The 27,656-nt window shown below is 32.6% G+C and overlaps 1 protein-coding gene across 1 annotated transcript; it reads left to right on the top strand.

Moving 5' to 3' along the window:
* The first annotated feature begins 12 nt into the window (after positions 1 to 12).
* SYCP2 (synaptonemal complex protein 2) lies at positions 13 to 26,368 on the top strand. Its single transcript, XM_049816556.1, has 40 exons — positions 13 to 59; positions 715 to 739; positions 2,656 to 2,744; positions 3,294 to 3,328; positions 3,963 to 4,105; positions 4,184 to 4,236; positions 5,238 to 5,283; positions 5,507 to 5,602; positions 6,090 to 6,150; positions 6,695 to 6,843; positions 7,327 to 7,401; positions 7,866 to 8,012; positions 9,118 to 9,217; positions 10,433 to 10,551; positions 11,324 to 11,416; positions 11,548 to 11,620; positions 11,721 to 11,778; positions 12,512 to 12,636; positions 12,965 to 13,062; positions 13,570 to 13,688; positions 14,462 to 14,492; positions 15,109 to 15,173; positions 15,281 to 15,338; positions 16,037 to 16,092; positions 16,621 to 16,669; positions 16,789 to 16,963; positions 17,356 to 17,423; positions 19,071 to 19,250; positions 20,055 to 20,238; positions 20,678 to 20,928; positions 21,050 to 21,214; positions 21,999 to 22,089; positions 22,594 to 22,755; positions 23,080 to 23,207; positions 23,874 to 23,968; positions 24,050 to 24,149; positions 24,917 to 24,975; positions 25,318 to 25,396; positions 25,839 to 25,895; positions 26,271 to 26,368. The coding sequence occupies exons 1-40, from the start codon at positions 13 to 15 to the stop codon at positions 26,343 to 26,345; spliced, it is 3,879 nt and encodes a 1,292-aa protein (XP_049672513.1). The 3' UTR covers positions 26,346 to 26,368.
* The last annotated feature ends 1,288 nt before the right edge of the window (positions 26,369 to 27,656 follow it).

The raw sequence follows: 27,656 nt of genomic DNA, 5'->3' as shown, positions 1-27,656 counted from the left end.
GAAATGAAAAGAATGAAATGCTTACAAGTCTGGCTGAAGATTTCTTCAACGTGTTGCTGGTAAAAATATATTGATAGTAAAATACATTGTGTGTATTTGTCAATATAATTATTACTAGTTTAGCAATAAAAATGTGTTTAGCAAACTTAAGCTCAGTAACTCCTGTCTACGCTAGGCACCGAAATTGGTGTTATCAATAATGACAATTTGTGACATAAAAGAACAGCTTTTCACTTTCAAATGTGTTTCTATTTAATATCCTTCTAAAGTGAATGTTAGAATCATTTCTGAAACAGATTCTGAGTCTTTCTGGATAAATAGTTTGCCTGTATTCATACTTGTTTTCTGTTCATGATTAGTGTCATGAAATAAAATTTAAAAAACAACAACGTAAGTGTTTAATGAACAAAAAAATTTCATCTTGCTCTAATTTTGAATACATAAATTATTGGTATGCTAATCCCAGGACCCCAAGTTTATAAGATCTGTGAGTTTTCTATTGTCGTTGGGGAAATAATTTCCATAAATTTAACTGAAATATAATTTTGGGAAACCACAGGTGGTATTAGAAGTAGTCTCTTACGTTCTTCATTAAGGATGAAATAATTTTAAAATCTTAAATGCTTTTTGATTACTTGTACATGTTACCTGATTTTTATGCTGTAATATTTACAGTATCAAAATTATGTGTTTTGTTTTGTTTTTTTATTGTAGGTTATATGTGATAGCAGACCTGAAGGTGAGCTTAAAAAAAGTGTACACTAGATATGACAGTTAAAGTGCTCCGAAAGAGACATTTTGAAGTTACCTGTGTTAAAATAACTCTTACTACTTGTGGAGATACCTTGAGGCAAAGTAGCTCTGAGAAGAACACATATAATGAGGGTGGTACGAAGTTTCTTGTTCTAATGTAAATATACCACCATATCTATATGCTTCAGCTAATAAACCGTAACAGAAAAGAGCTTATCTGCAAGAGGGTTGTTCTGCGCACAAAGGACTACATTTCTCATCCATGTGAAAAAAAGCTTGAATGTCAACTGTAACTTTGATTGTTTAATTTGCGGTTTCCCTACTGACAGATTTCCTTGTAACTTGCTGATGTCAGGAATAAGAAAGCAGGATAGTCTAGTCTCCTCAGAGATGGCAACTGAACTGAGTTTTTCCTAAAAAGAACATTGTTTCTAAGCTACTGTCATAGCTTAGCATAGCACAGTAGTCCTTCTTTATTGACCTTGTTATCACGAATATCATGCTGCTCTTACCTTTCAATATAGCACTAGGTAGAACGTCACTACAGACCATTATGCTGTCACAGTCAAAATGAAAGATTAATTTCCTTGTCCCTGGGAAGATAAATTCCAGGGTCTGAATTATATCTCAGAGAGCTAAGTTATAGAATTGATCTGATTAGATTTTTAAAATAATGATCTTAAGCCCAAGGGACTTATGTAGTGATGCACAGGAATAGAAACATCATAAAGAGTCATACTTACTATAAATTGAAGTAGCTATTCTGTCTTGCATTTAACCATGAAGCTTAAGATGCTTATTTTTAAATATCAGTAATCCTGTATGGAAAGGAAGGCATACTATTTATTATTTCTAAATGAAAATTAATCTTTTTTCAAATGCTGGTGAGGCGGCACCCTAATACGCTCTTGATAACTCTTTAATTTAGTGTTTTCCTGTTCATTAGGTAAAATGCGAATACTAGAAAATTTTGTTCTGAGAACATGTACCCTCATCGCTGATGTAAGAATCAATATTTATGTTCAGCAGGAGGTAAACACTCTTCTTTCTAAGCAACAATTTAACAGACTTTGTGGAGATAGTAGTTTAACTGTATAGATGCTACAAAAAAAAAAAAAAAGATAATATAGTAGTGCTCTAGTATCAGAAGAATGATTTAATGTTTCTCTGGGAATGTTTGTTGTTGTTTATATGTTGGAGTTTTGTTTTGGTTTTTTGTTTTGGTTTGTTGTTTGGTTTTTTTTCAGATTACTGACCTATAATTTTTGTTTTGGACAGTAAATTACAAAACAGTGGTATTAAGCTTCTGGTGAGATAGCTGTATAAAAGCATAGGAAATAATATGCTCTATTATAACTGCTATAAATAGGATTAAGTTCGTTGGTTGTAAATTCTTTAGGTACTTGCAGGAAATTTGTATACCTTCTAGTATACTCCAAATTTCTCCTATTTATTTTAGTAACCTCAAGCTGCCAGGGTTTTTTTTTCCTCTCTAAAGAGAGAGAAAGTTACAAAAAAAGTCTTCTGTAAAGGCTACATCCCCAAAGAAAAGGCTTTTTAATGCAAATTTAAGGTACATTTTAGCTCAGCAATCAACTGCAGACAGAACTCTAGCTTTGAAAGTTTTTTTCTATATCTAAACCTGCAAATAAGAAACACAACCCTTTAACAACTGATGTTCACATTAAAGCTAATGTAATTCATTGAAATTGAGGTAGTTATATTATGGTAAATGCCTTTTAAGGTAAGACAGAACTCATTGTCTTTTCTTGTTTTGCGATTGTTTAAGCATGTTATTTTCTTCAGTGGTATGAAATACATTACAAGGGCCTAAAATAAGAAGAACTTAAACCTTAACTTATTTTATATTTAATCTTATTCCCTTTTTTCCACTCTTCTTAGGTAGTAAGAAAACTTAATTTAATGCTTGACAACATACCTCGAGATGCCAGGAAAAAGATATTTTCTACAAAGGAAATGTTGCTTGTCATGTAAATAATCTTCAGTATAATTTTTGTATCATTACATCACTTGCATAGCTTGGAAGACAGTTTTTACTAAGGCTGTTTATAACGCACATTGGTCCCTCTTTAACTCACTTTTGCATTCTCTGTTGTGTTGCCAGTGGCAGGTATTCTCATGGGTTATTCTCCATTGCAAGCCTAAATTTACCACTTTCCTGATATGGGTTAGGCTTCTTCTTATCCCAGTTGTCTTAAAATAATTAAACTGGTATTTATAAGAACGTGTGTAAAGCACAGTGAATCAATCACTTGAAGGATAAGCTGTTCATGTTAGGAAATTTTTTTACAGCTTTTCAAAAAATAAATAGAATAAAAATTATATATATCAGGTGATTCACTTCGGCAGTAGTACTTTCAGATGTATATCCTTAGCATAACAGGCATAACCCTTTGAAGTCTTAAGTTTAGTCGAATCAGGGTTTTGTCTCATACATTGAAAGCTTGCAATTAAAGAAACTTTTCTTCTATGCTTTGTGTTCCTGTCATATTTTGATGAAACATTACTTTGTTTGGCAGGAGTGACATGGGGAGGAGAATTTTGGATGCTGGAGGTGAGCATGGGACTTAATAAACAATTTAGTATTGAGCTTCTTAAAAATTACATGCAGACCACTTAAAAATCCAGAGAAGGCATTTAGAAGCTGTACAGTGTTGCGATTACAGTCCTCTGAAAAATACAAATGCTGCATGAAAACAATCTGCAAATTGGAATGTTTCTGATGTATGCAGTGCATGGCTAACTCCTTGAAGTTTTCAGTCCTTCTCTAGAATATAAGTTTTAAAATAGCAAAAGCTCATAATGAAGTGTCTTTGAGGATAGTGAATTGCTAGCCATGTATAGTAGTACTGTAACTTCTCTCAGGGATCAGTTTGGCATCCAACAATTTCCCAGTACAGACAGGTGAAAGCTGAAAAATTCTTATCTCTTGCTTATATGCCTAGTGTTGCTCTGACGTTCGTTGAAAGTTTGGTTGAAATTTCATTTTGAAACATAAGTTGTTTAGTCATCCTTACTCCCTTAATTCTTTATTTATATGTCCTTTATGGGTTACATATTTGGATATAATGTGATACGTAATATGAAATGTTCAGCACTGCTTGTACCAGTTTCCTATGTAATAATGTTTTTTTCATATCAGTAGTATCTTTAAAACTACTACGCCTGTAAAATATATTGTTCTGTAGATTATGACCTGCAAGTAGCCATTACGGAAGCTTTATGCAGAATGATATCACAGAAACAAAGAGGAGAACTGGCATGCCAGTGGTTTTCCATGGAGTTTGTGTCCAATGCATTTAAAGGAATTAAAGATTCTGAGTTTGAAACAGTAAGTCATATGAAAAATATTTCCAGGGATGTAAACTTTCGTTTTACAACTCTTTAAGAAATTTCTGTGTTTTAATAGGATTGCAGAAAATTTCTTAACCAAGTGAATGGCATGCTTGGAGACAAAAGAAGGTAAAACTGAATTTTTTAAAGCTAATATATTGTCTTTTTTGGATTTTATGACCATTCATTGGGAGTAACCTTTGTATCAAAAAAACCCCCTGGTTTTAGGAAACAAAGATAATACAAACAAATAAGACTAATTTTGCTGTGGTATAAAGTCAGGGAACCGTGCAGAGCTAAGATATTTTTTAAATACTCAATTTCTTTACTATTTAATAATAGCATCTTTTGGCATGTTGTCACTGATACTGCCTTCTCTATCAAGATGTTAATTTTATGTAATTCCCATATTTGGAAAAAAGACAAATATAATGTATGTTTCAGATTATTAGATAACAGCTGGAAGAAACTTTGCTAAATAAAGAATGTTCATTTGGAAAGATTCTTAAATAATGTGAAGCATATGCTACACTTCCTTTAATAAATGTTTATAAGGAGCTAGTTTTTGTAATCTATTTAGTTCTGTTGCAAAATCCTGAGATGCTTGTTAATTCAATAAACATGTAATCTAACAATAGCTAGTAATCTGTTGGTATATATTCCTTTATTGATTTAGGATATTTACATTGAGATAATGATCAATATTTGCTAGCGAAATAGGACATGAAAAGGAAGAGAAAATTGGAGATTTTTCTTATCTATGTGATTACATACTCTGCATGTTACTTTTATATGTCATGACAGCAAAGAGATTGTCTGGTATGTCTTTATATCAGGTGTATATTCATTTTGAATACCATTCTTAAAATACCAGCAGATAAGCTAGAAGTGTGAACGTAGTGACAAGAGGTCTGAGATCACTGCTTTAATTGTGAGGATATATAAAATTTCATGTTATCTCCTTTAGGAAAGAACTGCAGGCAAGTAACTGCTCTTTTGATTGCTGTGATCTCTTAGTCTCTAAAGCACACAAGTTTTGTGCAGAAAACACAATCCAGTTGCTGTGTTCAGATATGCAAAATTTATTTACAGCATTTTAGGATACTTGACAAAATACCCTTTTCTTACAGGGTTTTTACATATCCGTGTTTATCAGCAGCTCTTGATAAATATGAGGTAAGTTACGGGCTTAATCATATATCCACAGATATTCATTTGTGCAACTGAATAATTTCTTTGCCTTCTAAAAAAAAGTAAGGATCAAGTGAATTTTTTTTTTTTCAGGAGTGTACAGATGTGCATGTATTTAAAGTTTGTCACACTGTAACACAAGGCCTGTTAGCTGGTATAAATCATTGCTCTCAGCTCTTACTCTTTTATCTCGATTTTTTTCTTTTAGCTACAGATACCATTGGATGAAAATCTTGAAGCATTTTGGGTAGATTTCAATGTTGGTAGCAGAAGTATATCTTTCTATGTGGCAGCAGATGATGCAGTAAGCTAATTTTTGTCTGTCATACTAGATTGTTCTGAGGCAGTAGATACACTTGAAAAAAATTTGTATCAAATTTGTTTCCCCACATCAACATGTGGAAGTTATGTGTGCAACTGTAGTGTGAAGGGGGAAAAAAATAATCTAGATTTGGTGTACATATTTAGTTCAAATAATTTCAAAGGAATGACTTTCTAATACTGTTTGTGAACAGTTTAACATATGCACACATGAATAAGAAGCCACGTACAAAATTGCAGTTATAATTTTTGTAGATAAGGCTCGACTGTTTAGATTAATGTCTCTACCAAAGCTCATCTGAAACATTGTTCACTGTTGCCAGTGAAGCATATGTTCATTGTCATTCCTTGTAACAGAGGATTTAAAAAGTGGAAGATTTGTCCTCACTGAATAACTTTCTGATCACTGCACTTCATTTAATTGTAATATAATGGTTTCTAGCTTTAAAAATATGTATTTTTCATATAAGGATCATCAGTGGGAAACAGTCATTATACCAGAAGAAGAGGTAGACCTGTACAGCCTTGAAGGTACTGGCACTCAGAAATGTGACCTTTTGTTACACAGTAGCTTGGATTTTCAAATGGATTAATCCTAAAGTACCAACTCCATTCTCATTAAAGTAAAATTCCCACTTAAAATATTATAGGTACTGTTTTTATCAGGGATAAAATTGCATTGCAGTCACATTTGCATTTTAGGCATGCAGGTGTGATTTTATTAAAATAATGTCTTATAGTTATTTCAATGCAAAATAAGGCATAAGATAATGATGTTTAATAATGTTTCTTTTAAACTAGTTAGAGTAGTCTTGTAAATATCTATAATTTCTCTGCAGCTATAGTAAATAACCTTTAAAGAAAATTCTACAGGATAATATACAGAATAAGTACTTCTAAAAGATTGAATCTTGAATTGTTTCACTAAAAAAAATTATTGTAGGTTAGAGTGAATTTAAAAGAAAATGTACATCTTAGTAGCTGAACTAAAGAATACAAGTTTCATGTATTTACAAACATTATACGAGATGTTAAATTGTAATGAAGCTACTTTTCAAATTTTGTTTTTGTCCAGAAAAAGGTTCAAAGAAATTACTAACAATAGACCTAAAAAGCCCAATGAATGTGGGTAATCAAGAAGGAGAGAAATTTTTTTTATATTTTGATTCTATCTTGGAAATCAAAGATGTAACTGGAAAAATTTATGGATTTAGTAAATGTAAGGTAAGATTTAAACACCTTTTCAAATAGTTTTTAATTGATTCAAAATAAATGTCTCATTGCCATATAAATGTTGTCATAGCTGTGATTATTGGTATCTATTTATACCAAGAGTTTCTAATTAAAATCGCCACTACAGAACAGCATTTCTCCCATAGTATGTTAAGCTTCGGAAGTCTTTCAGAAATTATTTATTAGCTAGCCCGTTTTGCAGTATGCTTACCACTCTTACAAATTTACTCATTTAGTAAAACAATTTTAGCAAGCCATAGCTTATTCCTTACTGCTTGTAACAAACTTGTTCGCCCTGAACACTGACTGACTGAGAAACTTGTGAGGAATGGAACTGGAATGAGCTTCTAGAATCTATTTTCCCCTATAACCTGATTTCAGACACTTGTGCTCTCTGACTTAAGTATTTTATGTTTCTTGTTTAAAAAAGTTAGCAAAGTGTATATTTTACATGGATGGTTACTCACTTTGTAGGGCTTTAGTAAGAAGCAGTGTGCATCAGTTGCCAAAACGACTGTACATGTCGTCTTTGATGAAAGTGGATCACAGGTATTTTACTTCAGTATGCTGTGCTGGTTGTTTTCTTGGGTTTTTTTATATTTAGTCTGATTTTTAGCTATTTTGTGATCATTCACCATAAAAACAAGGACTTGTAAAATGCCAATAAGTAAAGAAAACTGTAAAACTAGTTAAGTGATTTCTGGTAAGTATGTATTGTATATTTGGGGAGATAATATTAATATCCAAATCATAGAATACTTCAGACAAATATACACGGGGGAAGTTCTTTTATGTGAATTGTGATTTGGTAACCCATCCTTGTTAGCAAAAATAATAGTTAGGTTGGATGCTTGTCAAACTATAAAGTATATAAGCTCTGAACTTTATCAAAATTACATTGAGGAATGTGTTACTTAAGGTAAAGAAGTTGCTCTGTGTGTGTTCTATAAATATAAAACATAATAAAATACAAATATTGTATAAAAATTTAAAAAATCCAAAATGTTATATAGGTTTTGGTACCAGAAAGTCAGTTGTCACCATGTTTGGAAGAAAAATCTGAAGAGGAGGAGAAACTCAGTACCCAGCAACTTCCTGGAACTTTGAGGACTCTGAATAAAAATAACCATCAAGAAAAATGTAGAAGTGGTTCCTCCAAGGTAAGTAGGATTATCAAAACAGAAAAGAGTACATAAATAATACAAGTCAATTTAAATATTTATCATATTTTGTAATATAAAAACCCTGTTATTCTACAGTTGGAATATAATTAATATAGGGTTTGATTGTTTTTCTTAGGACTTGACACTAAGCTATATAAATCCCTTTGCAAAAAAATTTCTCATTATTATGTATTTTGAAACTATAACAATGTGACAAAAATAAAAAAACAATTGTTAACATTCTTTAGACCATTATACTCTGAGAATTCTCTGTAAAAAGTGTTTTCAAGACATGCCATGCTGATATCTCTTAGAATACATGAAAATCTCGTATAGCCTCTGGAGACTTACTAATGATCGGTAATAGCTGTAATTAGAGACAAGTCCTATAGGCTTGGCATTCACAAAGGCTGATGATTACAAAAAAGCACATGGTTGTCAAGATGAATCCTATATCGTGGTTAATCAAATCAATTTCATGGGACTGCTCCTATGCGTAGCTGATTCTCTGGTTTAAACTGAGATTGAGCCTGGTGTTTCTTTTGCCCCACAATCACTCTAAAGTTATAAACGTATTATGGTTATACTAGGACTAACTACAAATATGCTAGGGATGGTGGAAAAGATGAAGCAGTGTTACCATGTCTTCATTGCGCAATAAACACACAGTGCATATGTTTCTAGGGGTGGTCTAGTAAGCCTGTTCCTGAGGTTCTGCTGGTTTACAGCTTATGTGATAGCTTTGCAGGAACTCCTGCGAATCATCTTGGTTACTTTGATTGTTAACAAGGGACAGGATTTGTCCGTACTTTATTGAATTAATTTAGAAAACAACAATCGCTGATCTCGGTTTAAAAACATTAGTTTTTAAGTATTATATAAATCAAGTATTTTGGTGAACTTTCTCTAAAAAGGGAACTGCATAAAAATCACATTACTTTGATGTATGCAGCAACAGCAACTGATATTCCAATAATAGAAAGGGTCAAAAGACTCTTGGAAATAGATTTTTAGTTTGGTTTATTGTTTGGTTTTTTTCTAAAATCTTGTGTTGCCATCCTTAAATCTGTGTATTACGGTCAAGTTTTTTTCATTCCTCAAGATACCTACATCTTGTAAAAGGAAAGTATCTGAAGCATCCGTGCTTATTCCTGGAACTACAAGATTTTCCACAAGGAGTCCACTGGTATTTGCTAGCACATGTAAGTTTACAAGTACTTTCAGGGTAAAAATATGCTATAAATTGTCTTTGAAATACAAGCATGAACTGTGATCCTTTGCAGAACTGGAAATGAAAAGTAGACCTTATGGAATCTCCCTTAGCAAGTGCTTTAAACTAGAAATTTTTAAGCTAGGCCACTTGCTACTGGTCCATAGACATGATGCAGGATAGTAGCTGCTCATGCATTCCTAGCAGCTGAAAGCCACCTATCGTTTTTACTGCTGCTGTCAGTCAGCTGTTTGTGCTGGAGCAAGCTGACAAGTCAGCTATCAATTAGAAGACCTAAAACATGGGTGATTTTCATCTCTCTCCTCATATGCTCTTGGTTTAAAGAATTCTCAGCAGTTAGTGCTTTTATAGCAGTTGTGGTGGAAAATAGCTTTCTCCAATGTGTACATCTCGCTTGCATTTTACTCTTCTCTAGAAACTGCATGTGTTTCTTCAAGGGGCAGTTGATTATATGACTAGTGAGCAAGGTGGGATCCGGTGCAAGGTTGAGTCACAGGTCCGGTGCTACTGATGCTTACATCAGAAGTGCTTCTTACAGAGAAAAGGATAAGGAAAAGACTTTATCAGGAAGAGGACTCATCACTTTCCTACTAATAGTCTTACTGTAACAGATATTTAATATGTTTTACAAGGGAGAGATTTGTAAGACAAAGACCAGTAGAGGCTGGAGGTGCAACTAGTGGCAGAACAGCATGACTAACAAACAATTTTCTTGCTTTAACTGTCTCAAGTGCATCAGTATCCTTAGTTATATATATCCATGTATCACATACAAATTAAGAGTAACAGAGGCTAGAAAAGATGGCATTTTCAGATTAGGATGGAACAAGACAGAGAACTTCTGTAACTTTTTTATTTGGAACTCAACCACACAGTCTATTCCAGCAAAAATATATTACAGTAAAATCTTTAAATAGGTGACCAATTTTCTACCAGAGCCAAGCTGTAAAAAGCATTGCTTGCCTCCAGACATCCAGTGTCTATGGGCTCATTAACCTCCATGTAACAACTGAAATCAATGGAATTATAAAAGGTGCATGATGAGTTTATATAAATACTAGCCAACTTTTTTTAAAGTTTATGGAATAGATGTGATCATGGGCAGAACTCTTCATATTGATGTCACAGACAGCATAGTAATTAGAAGAAATGGTAGAATTCTAACATGTCTCTGGTTTGTTTTCAGCCACTCCTTGTAAAGGACGATTTAAATTACCTTTGGAAATGATGAGCTCTGCTGAAAGGTCTAACAATAATGCAATAAATGAGACCAGAAAAAAGAATTTCTATCAAAAACCTACTGGAGTATGCATGTCATCTGTAGCTAAGTCTTTTACTTAGAATAACATTAATTTCTATTCTAATTTGTTCCTAATTCATATTTTAAAGAGCTAGAATTTTGCAGTCAGCACCTCACTTCTAGAAAATAGTGTGTCTTACTTTATTGCATAATGTTTTCTTGTCCTCTAGGTTTCAGGTTTATTATGTCTGAAGTCAGACTGAACTCTTACAAAATTAGCTAAAATTTGTATTCACTCATCAATTCTGACCCCAGAGTTAACTTGCTTTTACTAGAACCACAATTCTTCCTTTGTGTGTAATATGAGAACGGTGTATACACAGAGTCTCAAATTAATTATGCAGTGTTGAAATACTCTTAAAAACATATAATACATTCAGCTGTAATTATGAAATGTTAATGTCTTCAGGTTATAGCATTTATTGCATTGGTTTTAGTGCATTTTTGATTAGGAATTCACTAAAATCAAACAAAACTACATAGGTGTCACTGAACTGCAGTTTGAGTATATGTATTTTTGCTTCTGTTCCAGTTGAACAAAGACTTCAAAGTAACATTTTTATTTTATTTCTGGTTCTAGGTGTCTTTCTTGGTCAGATTCAGGTCAAATCCTGCACTATGGGATTCTGAAACAATTTTTTATATAGCCATGCTTTAGAAAACCGCTTTAACATATAGAATATGTAGTTAAGAATATTACTTTCTGGGGGAATTTTACTTCTTTTGCCCCCCCCACACCCCCCCCCAATTGTCAGTATTACTTACTGTGCTTTTTAGAGTAGGCAAAGATGTACACTCGACAATGAATTTTGTGAAACAGAACAGAAGATGAAGTCGGATATTAGAAATGAGATAAAACTACCTGAAAAGGTAACTGGAATCAGCACTTCCATGAAATGAAAAAATAATTTCATATTTTATTAGGGAAAGTACAAGGTTATGAGGTTATACTGTTTATAGTCTTACACTAGTATTTCCTTTTGGACATTATCCCACTATAGCGAATGTGTGCTGAAGAAGTTTTAGAAAGGATACAAGAGGCAGAAAATGAAGGCACACAAAAGCAAATGTTAGGCAAGTAATTTTACAAGTGTTGATAGTCCTTTTAACATTATTTTAATTTTATGCATTTCTTTTGTAATAATAATTGATACCAAATTAATCTCTCATTTAGATGAAGCATTAGATATTGTTCCTGATTCTCAGCCAGTAGGGAGAAGCCACAAACCTTTGTAAGTATTGGGAAAGGATTCCAAGTCACTGTTGTTGTCACTCACTTTGAAGGGAGTATTTTCAAGTATTGCCAGAATTGAAATTCTGTTGCATAGTTTTGGAAAATGCCAGAATGTGTCTTGTCTTCCCTGAGAGTTGCATTAAGAACTGTTGGCTATGTAAGTCAGGTAACTTTTATTATGTCGTCTTATTCTTTTATTCTGAAATTCATGGCACCAAAACAGCAGTCTTATATGTATTTGCTAAGACTACTTCATGAACAATAGTATTCTGTTGTCTTAATCAAAGACTTCAAATTGGTGATTCTGTTTATGAAAATAGTACTCATGAACAAATTCAGAGTAGGAGTTTAAGTAAGCTTTAGTAGTAACAAGGAGGGTAATTCTTTCAGATGATATAAGAAGGTAAAATACAAGTGACATATGGGTTTACGTAAGTGAACTGTGCCATAAAAAGATTTGACACACCACAGATTTATCTAGGTTCGAGGTTTAATGGTAGCCATAGGATATTGTTGCCTTTTCGAAGTTGACTTAAAAATGTTGTTTCTGAAGCTTTGCCATTTTATAATGTGTTGGTTAATTGAACAATGGTAGCAGGCTTAGGTACCAATGTAAAATGCATTGATACCTACAAGATATTATTATTTTCCTATTTTTTGATGCATGTTTATTATAATTAAGACTCACTTTCTGCAGTTCACTGGTAATGAGATGGTATTATTTTTGTTAGGCTGTCTGGTCTTTTGGAGAGTTCTTTTGATAAAACCAAAACATGGAAAAAAAGAGCATGTTCTATTCCTGAGAAGAATATAACAACTGGTGACAAACAAAAGCTAAATCCAACGTCCTATCCAGGTCATGTTCACACTTTGTTAACTGTTAGTGTTAAAAAAAGTTTAAGGTGAACTTTTAACCTACAGTTGTGCTTTTTTTTCCTGTATTAGTTTCTATTGTTAGTGAAAGAGCTGTGAAACAAAAAGCATTTACTGAATTTTTTGAAGTATATCTCCAGATAAACAAATTAGAAAAGAGAAGAAAATTAAATTGATACCGTGAGGGAAGAGAACTGCAAAATACTTAGTGGACAGTCAGAGTGTTAATCATTTGGAACAGAAACTGTTAAGTACAGAAGGGAAAAATATTTAAACTACTACTGAAACATCATTTAAAACATTTATTTCAGCTAAAGCGTCGAAAACATCTTTGCATTCTGATTTTACAAAAGAGGAACATGATGTTCTCTTTAGAAAAGAGACTGCAAATGCAAAACAACCAAAGATGGTGAGTTTCTTATCTTCATTTCTTTGACTTGCAATTAAGAGAACTGTCAAATTTTCAGTGTCTCAAAATTTGTGTTTTACTTTCATTTAGTCACAAACTTATTTTTAATTGATTTTCCCCTAAGACCAAGTGAATTAACTAATGTCAGCTTCACTGTTTACTCTGTGTCCTGTTTAAGATTAGTTTGCTCTGTATTTCTTTTTAAAAGTCATCTTTTTAAAAAAGTCCCTAAATAAGCACCAACTTGTGCTTTCCATGCACTTCTTCATTCACTTTTGAATGTTATAGTACACAAAACCACAACACTTAAAATATCTGCTAAACTGATGTTTTATTGCTCACTGTTGGGCAATGCAAGCGAAAATGGTTTTCAAAGGAATGTGATTTAGTACATCTAGAAGACATTTAATGAAGTTTAGGCGATTGTTGGGAACCTGTAGTTCTGTTTGCAGCTTTGCCCTTCTGTTGAACAGGTTCAAAGTTGAGTCTTAAACTCTATTTTTGTAGAAAACAAAGCCTAAAGAAATAACAGAGGCAACAAAATCCCTAATTAGTAAAATCAGTGACAGATACAAAGTAAAGACTGATGAAAAAGGCAAAGCAAGAGACTCCTTGGGTTTTAACAGGTATGATGTGAACAATTTACTTTTGTGCTTATTCTTTTTGTGCATGTGGCTTTGTCTGTGATCTACTCCTCTGTCCACAATTATTTCATATCCTGCTTTAATCTGAATCATTTGTTCGCTTCTGATAAACCCTATTGTACTGAGGAGTAGGAGACTAGTAGTTGAATAGTTCTAGTAGTTGAAATAACTACAAAGGCTGTTAGAAACTTCATTCAGTGGTCTTTCACTCATTCACTCACAACATGTTTTGTGGAGAGAAATTAACTGGGACTGTTCATGGGCATTGCACCGTCCTATCGTCATAGTTTGGGGGTCAAACTTGGATTCAGTTCATCTAAAGTTCCTAGTTCTCTCTTCCTGAAAGAGTTGACTGTTAGACAGTTTAAATTTAACAAATTCTTAAATAAGAAAATTAGTCTTACCTTTCTGGAACTGATGCTTGGAGATATACTTTACATGTAATTACATGCTCTCCGTGTTTGATTGTAACTGGGTGACAAAGGACTGGAATAGTTAGGCTACGTCACCTTCTAAACCTTTTGGATAGGGATTTGGAAGACAAGCAGAACCTGCAGTATAGCTAGCTGTGTGATGTGGAATGAATTTTTCTAGAGTGCAAAAATGAAAGGGCCTGATCTCTTTTAATCCACTTGGTTTTGTATTTAAATGCTTGAATAAATTTGTTGTGTTTGAGAATGCCTTTAATTATATAAGTAGTATTCTAATCCATATATTCTAATTAGCATTTAACAAAATGTATCCTTATGTTTTAGGCTGCATTTAAATAAATCCTGTGTCTCTAAGGTAACATATTATTGCTTTTATTGGAAATTTTTTCAGAACAGATATATGTACATATATGGTGGTAGCGAGTAGATGTAAAGCGAAAGTTCACAAATATCGTTGAATGTTAAATATCTGTAGACATTAATGTTATTTATGTGTTGACTATATATACTTAAAACACTTTTTATATATTTACTTATGTGGAATAATATTTTTGCAGGCAACTATCAGCCAGTGAAACCCAAATTAATTTCTGTTTATATATTATATAATTGAATCTGTTCCTTTTGAATGTGGCAATGCTAAATATTTAGAATAAAAATATTATAGTAAATGAGATTATAGAATCCTTAAATGGGATATAGCCAGGACACGGGAATTAGTCTTAATGTTTAGGGGGAAAAAAATTCTGAGGTTTTATTGATATCCTTAAAGGATAAATTCTAAAAGATTTGGTTTCTGCTAGCTCTTGTCCCCTTTTGCCATATTGTACTGTTGCTAATCAAGTGGAAGTCTGAGCAGCTGCTAGGTTTTTTCATATGTTCATGATGAAGAACTTGCTTTTTGTGATGACAGTATGTATAAATGCATAGTCCAAATTTGACATATGAGTTAACTTTTTATTTATGTGTAGGAAGAAGTTCAGGATAGAAACCTGAAAACCACTACTTTTCTTAATACATCTGCTGGTCATATTGTGTAAGTAGTTAAAACATTTTCAAACAAAATTTATAATTGCCCATACCTAACTCTGTGAAATGTTCATTAATTCAGTCACAAAACTGATCTCTTTCTCTGTTTGACAGGGATGATGTCTACAACTTTAACATCAGTGGGTTTGATGAGCCTACAATAAAGCTTGGAGTAAGAATATAACTGAAATTGATATGTTATGAATAGAATATAAAGGAGCTCAGTCAAGTTAAATTATGTCTCCTGAAAGTATAGTTAACATCTAAAAATTCAAATTACATCACTGAACTAAGTGGGGAAAAAAGTTTGCCATGTAAATACCTCCATCACTTTCAAATGTTTAATGATACACTCTATCCTAAGGTTCTGGCCACTTAAAGCTGTTACGATGTTTTCCTGAATTAAGAATAAACCAGTTTGTTAGGAGTATCATTGTTGTGAAATTATCCTATTATCCTGAAAGTGTTATTGCCATCCTTCCAGTCCCCATTGTAAAGACATCTTTGCCCAGCTGTTTGAGTAAAAAGAAAATCTGGCTAAGATAAGAGCAAAAGACAACAAAAGAGAGTTTTGCTTCTTATGGCTCAGAGGAGCCTGCTGAATTAGTGAAGGTAGTGAAGTAAGTGGATGGAAAGTAATGTATTAGTTTGAGATACTGAAAGCTTCAGTCAGTTCCAGTTGGTTTTACCTATCAGCTCTGTTCTTAAATAATTTCTAAGATAGAAATTAATCATTGTAAGTTAATTGCTGAGTATAAAAACCGAGCAGAAAAGCCTTTAGCTTTTACTGTCTGGTGGCCTGTTTAACTTTGTTCAAATTGTATAACAAATTAAAACCTTAATTTGTTTCTTATTTTTTTACATTTTTAGATCCAAGAACTGCATGTTACTGAACTGAGTGTTCATACAGATCCAAAAAAAAAAGGGTAGGGATGTTACATTGTGTCCTAGTCTGCTGATTATCAAGAATAGTACTGTCTGCATTCTCCAACATTCCATTATGAAAATCCAGGGAATGTATGCATGACAATAATATCTTGACTGTGTTGTTCTTTCAAGCAATAAACATAGCTGCAGTGGTCTCCTAGGCTGTTTCATGATTTTCCTTTGGGAAGCTTACAAAAAAGGAAAGAATGTGTTTCATGAAGAAAACAGCTTTAGTTCTCTTCATGGAATGCTACGAGGGTATAAACTCCTGAATAGAGGGGGATAGTTCTTTGTTAATGATCAGCCTGCAAAGGGACATATTGTTAGTGTGTGTTCTTACTGATCGTTAGCAAATAAGCACATCCACTAGAGTTTAAGGTAAACGGGTATATCCAAAATGGATGTGAAAACAAAAGTAGGTACATTTGTTCAAATCCTTAATCCACATATCGCATGAACAGTAGGAAGATTTAGAACAGGTATTTTTAAATGTATCATTTAAAGGTGTTTTTTCTTTTCTAATTAAGGAACACAGATGACAGTAAAACTAGCACTGAAGTGAAAGGAAGAAAAAAAGTAAGGCTCAGATTTTTGTGGATCAGTGTATCTTGTCTTCCTACCTTTAAATACCGATCATGTAACTGAAAGGTATTAAAAGTAAATCAGTAACTTAAGAAATTTTTTGGTTTTTGTAGACTAGAAACAATCAGAACAAGAAGCATCTCTTTAGTGACACAGACACAGAATACAGAGGTGATGACAGCAAGACAGACATTAGTTGGCTACAAGAATCGAATAGAAAATCTAAAGCCCAGTTAATTGATTACAGTAAAAACAAAAAAATAGGGAAACCAATAAGCACAAACAAAAGTAAGAAACATTTTTCATATTCCTTAAGAATGCTACAATGTTTGTCCATAGATATGAACTGCACAGCATGTAATGTGCTATGTTGCAGATACAATATGTTTTTGTTGTCTTATTTCCAAGCATAAGGAATTTTCAAATTAGTTCTAATAATATATAAAAGTTAATTTCCCAAAAGTCTGTATTTTAATGTGTAAAAGTATTGGAGGATGGGACAGACAGAGGTTGTTGTCAACCAAAAAACCTTTGGCTTTTTAAAATAATGTGCTGAAAGCAGTTTACTGAAGCAGTAAGTTGGCAGACATAAAAGTGATTGTATGATTTTACAGCTAAAACTCTAAACGTAAAACATTTTAATATTTTGCTGATTTTTATAACTTTGTGTATTATAACAGCAGATAAATTCTCTGAACCTGCTTGCCAAGTGGATAAACCTAAAGGCAAAAATGCAAATAAGAAAAAGGTAAATGTAAATTTACAACTAGACTTGTAATACATATTCAAAATATCTTAACTCACTACAGAAACTGTTTTAAAATATTTTTTTATAAATATATGCCATTTCTCCATGCTTATTTCAAGAACATTTGTTAAATATGGTTTGTTCTTTTCAGGTAATATATTCTTTTTACATAGTATTTAGCTAGTATTTCAGTCATAATACTAGCTATGAGTTAGAGTGATTATTATATATTGATGCTTTTGTAAGTTTTAGTACTTAAAATAATTGATTATGTCTATTTACTACTTAATAGCCATCTACTCCATTGAATATGCCATTAGCTTTTCAACGAGTTTTCATGTGTCTAATGTGCTTAATTTAATTTTAATACTTTTGAGATTATAATTTCTTTAAATGAATATATATAACATAGTGAAACTGCAAAACCAAAAATGTTATAGATGTTCAGAAAGAAAAATAATTGCAAAATATTGTAAATGTATTAACGTTGGGAGTATAGTACATTATAAGTGATTATGAACATGTTAATGGCAGATGCTTGTAGATGTTTGTAAGCCAGAGTTTAAAAACAAAGTGCCAAAAAATCACCAAACCTTCCCCTGTCCCCTTCAGACTACTCTTTGGTCTCTTGGAATGTACCATAATTATTCAAATCTATTTAATGTTAGTAGCTTAAAGCTACATACATGCATTCAGTGTAAATCATGCATATGAAAATATGATCACCACATGCAGGTATTGATGGTGATATCTAGCCCATGTAAATCCAAACTGAAGAGGGCTTCAATTGCCCAATATTGAATCTGTCTACTTACTAAAATGTGTCCTTTTTTAGTAGTGAAATTTCCCTAGATCTACCCAAGCAAGTTCAAAGTGCCTGCTTTGAGGAGGTAGGGTTCCACTACTGCATAGACTTAGATGGAGAGCATCTGAAGCCCAAGAAGTCACTAATAGACTTTACCCTGGAGATGGCGAAGCTAGGAAAGCATACATTTTGCATAGATCACTTTTCAAGAGAGTAGGAGGCAAGAATGCTAATCTCCCCTAGTCTGAGGGGCATTGCACTTCCATTTTACATCCCTTCTAATGTCAGGTCCCTGGGGTACTTTGAGTGAGAACATGCTTTGCTCTATTTCTGAACGTTGACTGCTGTGTAGAGAAAGTGGCAGTAGTTATAATGCAGAAGGAAGACAAATAGAAAGGAAGATAGATTCTAGTCTTAGTGGTTAAGGTAACCAGTTCAGAGGTGATGATCAAGGATGCTGGTTCCTGCTCACTATGCAGGCTTCTGGTTTTGTTCCATTTCAGACCAGTTACAGTCTAATTTAAACGTGCACATATTTCAGAGAGCAAGCTTTGGAAACCCACTTCACCTTTGCTGTAGTTCAAAAATGGTATTTATTTTGCCTCTTTACTTTTTTGACTCTTACATTCCTGGCTGCACTGTGCCCTATCTACAGTGAAAATTATCTTCCCAAAATGCTTAGTAGACTGATGGTTGGACTCTCTGAGCTTTGGTAAAGTTAAACTCTTTTAGTTGTTTTGAAATAATGGATTTCAAGTAATTAAACCAAGTTGCTTGCCATTTAATATATTTATTTATTAATCAGTCTGATATATACTGAAGATGTGTTTATTCTTCCAAAGATAAACAAATGTAAAAAACAGAGTTCAAGAACTGATGAAATGATAGAACAAACCACCAGGCAAAAACTACCTCGAAGGGCAGCGTTAGCAAAAAATTACAGAGAGCCTTCCAGTTCAGAGTCAGAGAGTGAAAGGAAATCTTCAGCATGCAACTCTAAGGAGGAGAAATCAAAAATACAGGTATACAGTTGCATTTTATTCTTAAAAATCCACTTCTGCCATATTTTTCAAAATAAACTCTGGTCTGCTTTGTACTTAATAGTCCTGAATTTTAAGTGCCTGACATAAGCAAGTTGAAATTAATTTTATTTATTATTTATAGTAGTGCCCTTTTTTAATATGAGTATTTAGCTGCTAAGAAAATCAGTCCCAAATAATCTTCTCGGTCATAATAGTATTTCAGTTTCTATTTATGAAAATTATTCTGCTGCAAAGAACTACTGTGTCCTTTATTTTAAAAACTTAATGATATTTTGAATATGTCTATTAGATGGGAGGTTTTAGTGAGCCAAATTTTGTTCTTTTAGGTAATGCAATTTTGATAATGCTATGCCTATTCTGTGTACACTACAAAATGGTGACTTGATAGAGGGTATGTCAATACATTTGCTGGATATCCAAATAGGACTTTTAGTAAATTAAGCAATGACATTGGGTGCTAAAATGTTTTCATTCTTTCAGCATAACATTTAAATGTATATGAATAGGTTTGTAAACTTCATTGATTAAATTCTGAAGCATCGGTAATTGCTTCCAATAGTTAAGAAGTTCATAAGAACAGACATTTGGGTGCTGAATTAAATTCAGTGCTTATTGATATTAGAACACCTGATATCCTTATGAATTTAAGTACTTCCAATGATGTTCCTTTTTGGACCTTCTGCTTGTTTAACGGTACATATAGATAATATGCTCTTTACCTGTATATATATACACTTTTGTATATTTACAAATTATGTTTATATAAACTTTGTATTTTAATAGAAACATATGAATGGGGAAAACAAGGATGATAATCAGCAAAAGGAACTCCAGAATATTTTATCTATGGAGCCACAGAGAGTAGCTAACTATGTACTTAAAGCATTTATTAAATCAAAGAATTCTGCAGAACAGGAAGTTGAAATATCTTCATCCGAGAGTCCTGCATCTCTTGAGACAATGAGATGTAGGTATTTTGACTTTTAACTTGTAGCAATACTGTATCAAAAGTCAGAGGTTAAATGAGGATTATCACAGTAGTACAGTTTTACATTTATTTTATGCTCTTAAAATAAGAGATATCCCCTAATTTAGTGTGTACCACATAATTTAAGGAAGTGTATTAATACATTACTAACAGTTTTATAGGCCGGTGCAGTTATTTGACATCAGCATGATACAGAAGTGCAATACATAAGTGTTAGAATGAATCTGGTAACCGCTAAAATAGTGTGGAGAGTGCAAAAAGTGCAAGTGTAGCAAGTCATATGCCAACACTGAAAGTAAAATTCCATACATCTGAGACTTGCAAATACCTAGAGTTGGAAGACTTATCAATATGGGGTTTTAACTTACCTTTTTTAACTTTCATTCCTCATGCTGACAGTTAAGTAACTGTTTTCTAGGTGCTGAAAGGATATCAGAAGGAGATATTACTCAAGAGCATACTTACAGTGAAAGGTCATCTGGGCTTCAGAAGTCAACACCAGAAAAAAGGGAAATGTTAAACTTTGAGAAAGGAATCTCTCCCAATAATTTCTGTCCACAAAAAAAGAATATTGAAAGTATATGTCTAAATCAGTCCCCTGAGATGACTGTTAAAAAGTTAACATTTGGAAGTAAAAGTTTCTCACCAGTTTTAACTGAAGCATCTTTGGTAAGAATATTAAAGTTACTCTACAGTTATTTTAACTGAAATCCTTCCATTCAGCTGCCAACTGTTTTATGCTTCTGTACATCTCCTTTCAATAATGATTTTTTTTTTTGTTAATGTGTAGCTCAGCTTAAAGACATACAAAACTGTCAGTGGAAAACATGCAAAGGGATCTGAAACATGTGATAATAATGAAGATTCAAGTTTCAGACATTACTTTTCAGACACAATTTCTATTAATGGGAAGCTACAAGATATCACTAAATCTATCACCAAAAGTAAAGAAGAGGTATGTTCCTAAGTCCTTTTGCTCTTCAGAAGAGAGCTGCAGCTTTGGATCTATTTTATCTACTTTACAGATGGTGAGGTTTAAGGGAAATGCATCTTTCTTAATGTTAAACAGTAGATATAATGTGTACTTGTGACCTGCTTGGAAAATCCTACCAGTTAATTTTTAAATATTTGAGAGAAATTAGTAAATTGTTTATCATATGGATACAAGGAAAGAACTGTATCCCAGATCAGTTATAATTAACACCTTAAAAAATAACAGGGAGTAAATCTTTTCTTCCTGACTTGCAGTAAAAAATAAATGATTGTTTACAAATTAAAGAATTCAACATCTACGTGGAAAAATTCTTGAGGTGAAAAAGTGCTCTTATAGTTTTAGCATTAATGTACTACTTAACAACTATTGTAACATTGGCAAATAAAAAAAAACTACTGTATACCTTCAAACCACTTCTCGTAAGTACTTTTTCTAGTGAAAAAAGCACTAGTGACTCCCTTAAGAAAAAATTTTGTTTGTGTCCTATTGCAAGAAACAGTTAGACCTTATTGGTCATTTGACTCATTGCTATCAATAATTATTAATTTGAAGAATTTGTTTATTCTTTCATCTAGTGAGACCTAGTAGTAATTCATGCAGTGATTTTTTTATTTATTTATTTTTTCCCTAGTAGTTGTGTTCATGTCCCTAGTTAAATGAAAAGCAACATAATTGTGGATTTCAGATGAAGACTTCTGAAAGTGCTTTAATTTGGAAGCTAATAAATCAGTGACTTTTCTTTTAGGATTGTGTACCACCATCTCTAACGTCTGTTTCCAGTGGAAGTAAAGTACAGTCTTGGAGTGAGGAACCTAATGGCCCCACACATGAGTCAGGTATAAATATTTAATGTAAAGCAAAAGACTTTCATTGTGTCTCTGTAAAGGTTAAGAAAAATGTTTATTTGGCATAAAAATATGGCCCAAGTTTTTAAATCTTGTTTTCTTTTATAAATTTTCAGTATTATTCCATTTTTACTGTTTTTCTCATTTTTCTCTGCTGTTGTAATTACCCCCTAAAACAAACAAACAAACAAAAACCAATAACAGAAAAGCAACAAAAAATGGGCTTCAAAATGCAGTTACTGTAAAGAGTTAGTTCCACTCTTAAAGAGCAGCATTCCCACTGACACTGGAAAAAAAGTGGGGATGAAGGTATTATCAGGAAAAGAGGGCTTACGATGAATCTCTTTAATGAGTGAGTCTTGCATGGGTCAGAGTTCTGTGTTCTGTTGAAATCCTGTTGGTCATTTACATCAAGTTCTCATACTCTTCTTTATCCTCCCATGTCATTATTCTAAATAAACCTAAAATTAACCATTGCTTTCATGTTGATTAAAGGGCCAAATACACAGACATTTCTCAAACGAAGGTACCACAGTGATACAGAAAGCAATTCTGATCAAGTAGAAACAAGCAAAGAGGAGGGAAAAAAAAGAAACAGAAGAACAAATTTACAGCCTAGAAAATTATTTAAAACGGATGATGCTGTTACTTACAGAGGTTAGTTACGGAGTGAAAGTTGACTATAGTTTTGCGAAAGTTTGAAATAACATAACGAATCAAAGTTTTAACAAGAAAATATAATATCCATTAAAAAGCATTTTACATGTTTAAAAAAAGAAATAAAAAGAAATGCTGAATCTTTAGAGACTATATCCATTTAAAAAGTCAGGTAATTTATATGAAAATAGAACCTTGTCTCAGCCATCTAATAGGTGAAATTAATCTATATATAACAATTGCTGTTCTAGGCCCTGTTCCAACTCCAAATGGGATATTTTTTCATACTGAATTGTGACATTATCTTTTTCTACTTCTCTTCAGTGTCTGAAAGTGTATCTACTGTATCTGTAAATGATCTGTCTGGTTTCGATGGGAAAATCTGGGATCCTGGTTGTTCAACTATCAGTATATGTCAGAATCTCCAAAAAGAATTTACTAAGAAAATTGAGGCAAGACATTTCATATACAATATTAGTTGTCTGTGTGGGTACACGTGCATAAGAATGATAGCTTGTCTTACACCACAGAATTTGCTTAAAAGGACATGAAAATGGCTATGTGCATAGAACTTCAAGAAATGACGGAATTCAAGTTTCCTTTTATGCCTTTTTCAATTCCTTTATGTACTTAACTCTCCAATGATTTTCTTTCCCAGGTCTGTTTTATTTTTTATCCTGTCTGTTTTTTCAAAACAAGCTTATGTATCTAAAGACTGTACGACATTTTTATTTTTTCAAATTATCAAACCCATGAGTGAAATTTATTTGCAAAAAGGAAAACTTGAGCCTGAATAATGCATTTGTTCATCTAAGACAGCTGTAAGCACACATCATTCATTACATGTGTACTTTCTCTATTTTGAGGAAATATATTTTTCAAATAATATACTTCTAATTAAGTTAGGTAGAATTTTATCAAAAACATAAACCCATGTTTATTTACATTTCATTAGCAGAAAGCTTATTGTTAAAGGATAGAGAGATAATTTAAAAAAAAAAGGTTTTTTGCTCAGTATAATCTGTGTGATACTAAGCAATTACAGTACTAAATGTAGTACAGGGTTTTTTTTCCAAAGGTGAAAGTAATCTGAGTTTCATGTTAAAACAACCTTATAGAGCCGCTCACGGAAAATGGATCATTTTACTAAGCAATCATTAAGAGCTGCCCATGAGCATTTGACAACAATGACTTACCAGCTTCATGAATGCAGGTCTGTAATGAAAGATTTCTTTTAAAACACCCTTAAAATGCAATTAATACCTTCTAAAAGTAACTCATTTTGTTTTGGTAGGATCAGGCAGCTGGACAAATTTCATTTTGCTCTTCTTGAGGAACTTGAGAATTTTGAAAAAGATTCTCAGTCCCTGAAAAACGTGGAAAAAGAATTCTCGGTTTGTATTTTAATTGCTTGATCATGGAGAAAAGTGAATTCTTATGGAACCCATAGATTATTCATATAATCGTTAACTTTAGATCATTAATTCTGATTTAAAAAGCCGTTATAATTTTGCTTAAAGTTGGGTCAAATTTCAAATAATGAATTTGAGGTGTTAGGATTGGCTAATGCTATGCTCTTAGAATTTCTAGCTCACTGCTGTATGTTTTTCTTCCTAGAATAAACTACTATTACTACTTTTAATGGGCTGTTTACCCCACTTCATGAGCCTTTTTTTTTCAGCTGGCCTGTATTTCAAGAACAGCATGTAGGTATTTAACCTTATTTGCTGTGTGTTCTACGATGAGCCAGTTGACATTATGGGTCTTCTACTTGCTGTAATGTAAAAATCGATAAACAAATATTCATGTAAACACAAAACTATATTCACCTTTTTTCTTTTACACTGAAGGTATGGCTTAAATTATATGGAAAGTCTGGTTAAAATGCTATGGGTATTCTTTTTCATAACAGTTTTGAAACTGTTATGCAGAATAGACTTTTGATGAAACTGGTTCCATGATAACAGAATTCCTTAAGTGCCTCATCCTGCCAGCTAAGCTTAATACTTTCTTTCAAGTTTTTGTGGTGACTGTAACTCCTACACATTCTGTGCTGAGTCTGTCATTGTAGGTTATTTTATTCATATTAGATATTAGTCAGTTTTAGTTCAGAAAATATTACTTCCTACTGATTATCATTTATTAATATTTTTCTTTCCAGACCTTTTGGAAAAAACATACACATACTTTTAGTACATACATGAAAAATGAGCAACAGAGGTTAGTAGGCTTCATTAATCCTGGGGTGAGATTTGTGTTCTGTTCATTTGAGGTATAAGTTAGGCTAACTAATATTCTCTATGCAATTTCTGTCTTCCATAAAATAGAGATAGTAAATGAGATGAGAAAATGAGATTAAAATGTTACATTAGAGGAAAAATGTAATTATTCTCCATCTAAATTTCTCCACATACCTGAGGGACTATTCCAGTAGTAACAATGATGGTAATATTTATCCATGCTTTTAAGTACAAATAGAGTACAAATAATGGGATATATTAATGATGTGTGTGGAAAGTTCATACATAGCAAAACCATTTGAACTGCCTTTTATTTCTTTAGAATTCAGATTCTTAAAACTTCATTTGAAAACAACATCTACCATACTGTTGACTATGAAGAACATATTTTTACTTCAGAGGTATGATGAACTTCTGTTTCTTTCTTGTTTTTAATAATTTTTCAATTTTACCAACAGATATCAGTATTGACTTTTTTTCCGAAGAAAGTAGTTATCCTCAGCATTGTATTAATGCCACATAAGTGTTTTTATAGTTTTTCATTGTCATAAAATGTCCTATAATGTAACAATACTCAGTGTTATAGGCCTAGATTTCACCCATTAGAAGGTGTGTGCAATTATGGGGAAAACTGCTGCAAGATTTGTTCTGTATTCTGTGGCTTTGTTTACCAGTGTTAATCATCCAAGAAAGAACAAATTTAAAACACGTGTCCCTTTCCTTAGGCAGGTGGATGCATGTGCACCTGTGTCTCAGTTATAAACCGTTTAGGGATGTAATTGTCTTCTTGAAAACGGGTTACCAATTGTGAGCAGAGAAGATGCATTCCGTATCTTTTTATAGATGCACCTGATGAAAGAAGACTTAAAAGGACTCCAAGAGAAACTTCTTAAAGAAATGGTAAATGAAGTTATCTTGTCCTTATTTCTATTTATTGTGTAAGTACAGCTGTTTGAACACTAAATTACTAAAAATTCTGATTTCTAGTCCCCTATCAAAAATAAAAATGAGTCAGAATCCAAGTATCACTGACATGTTTTACTTTAAACCTTATCTGGTTGATAAAAGCAGCAGGTAGATATGGATATACTGTTTTAGTTCTGAGTCTTAATATGTTGAATATTGACATGGAAAAGAAAAGTATCATATTTGATATGTTAAAAGCAGCATACACTATGCACCAGAATTACAATACTTAAAAAAAAAAAAAAAAAGAAAAAAAAAAAAAGAAAATTATATTTAAAGTATGTGATAAATGTAATGCTTTTTGCACAGCAAGAAGAGGAACTGTATAATGTTCGCAGAGGACTGCAGACATTGTTTCAATCAGAAGATAGAATTCTGAAGTAATATTTTCAGATACCTTCCTGAAATTCAAGGTGAATATAAACACTCTTTTATAACATAAAATTTGATGACTTTTTTTTTTTTACACTCAAGAAAACTAGTGTAATGAAAGCATATTTTCATTAATAATATTAAAATCTTTGTGGATAAGACTTCTCCTTTTATAGGTGATATTTGGAATTATTTTACTGAATCTGCTAAAATGCAATATGTACATTTTTGGATTTTTAGCACATGCTATTTTTTTAAGAAGTCTTTAACAATTTTTATAGGTTATTTAACTGACTTTCAGAGAAATCACCTTGAATTTCACTTTGAATCTATGTTTTGGGTCTGTGAGTACAGAATACCCCTTCTGTCTTATCCAGAATACAGCGAGAAATTTATTTAGGGATCAAATTGCCTGTTTTGATCTCAGTCCTATTTGTCTGTGGTGTTAGACTTCAATAGGAGTTTCTAAGAGAAAACAAAATTCTAAACACTTGTGGTTGAACTACGTTGCAAATAGTTGTATTAAATATTTCAAGAAAAATATGTATTGTCTGGTTTTGTTTTGTTTTTACAAAATGGTGTAATTACTATTTTGTTTTAAATTGGTAATACGTATTTGCACGTCAGTCAAATAAAACTTACTGCTGCGCAAATATTTTGTGTAAGACAACAGATAGCAAGAGGGTCTGCTATCTGCAGCTCAGAAGTACATTCTACATACTAATACAATCTATTCCATATACTTAGATTTCAGAAGATTTCCTAAGAAAATGACCAGTATAATTTACACTTCTCCTTTGTTGCCATGTATCAACTAGAAGGTTTCTTCTGAATATTTATGATGCGCAACTTCTAAGCTAATATTTCTCTTAAATTTGCTTTTAAATTGAACAAAAAACTACCTTGCATTTTCTAGTTCCTTAGCAACCTTTTAATCTTTTGTAACTTGCAATCCGGCATGTATGTACTGTAAACTTTTCAGGCTCAGAAAAATAATATCTTTCATTTAAGTTCTCGTAAAAAATGGGGATTAAAAACTTACAGCTGATTAAGAAGTAGCAGTTGTGGAGAGTAACTCCTAGAATATGCATGTTTGGAGCTTGTCTACATTACCACAGAGCTGCCTCTTTGCCATGGAACTGACTCCAGATTAACACTTCCAGCATCTCAGGAGCCTGAGCTCACTCAGCACTGCACTAACACAACTTTACAGCTTCTGAAGCAAGGCTGAAGAGGGTACATGCTTGTCTGTAGCTGATGTTATGACCACAGAGGTCTCAATATATTAGCCAATTTGGGGGTAATAGCTCTTCACAAGTTAAT

Source organism: Accipiter gentilis, chromosome 14 (genome assembly GCF_929443795.1).
Source record: "Accipiter gentilis chromosome 14, bAccGen1.1, whole genome shotgun sequence".
Lineage (NCBI taxonomy): Eukaryota > Metazoa > Chordata > Aves > Accipitriformes > Accipitridae > Astur > Astur gentilis.
This window is presented reverse-complemented; position numbering and strand designations above follow the sequence as displayed.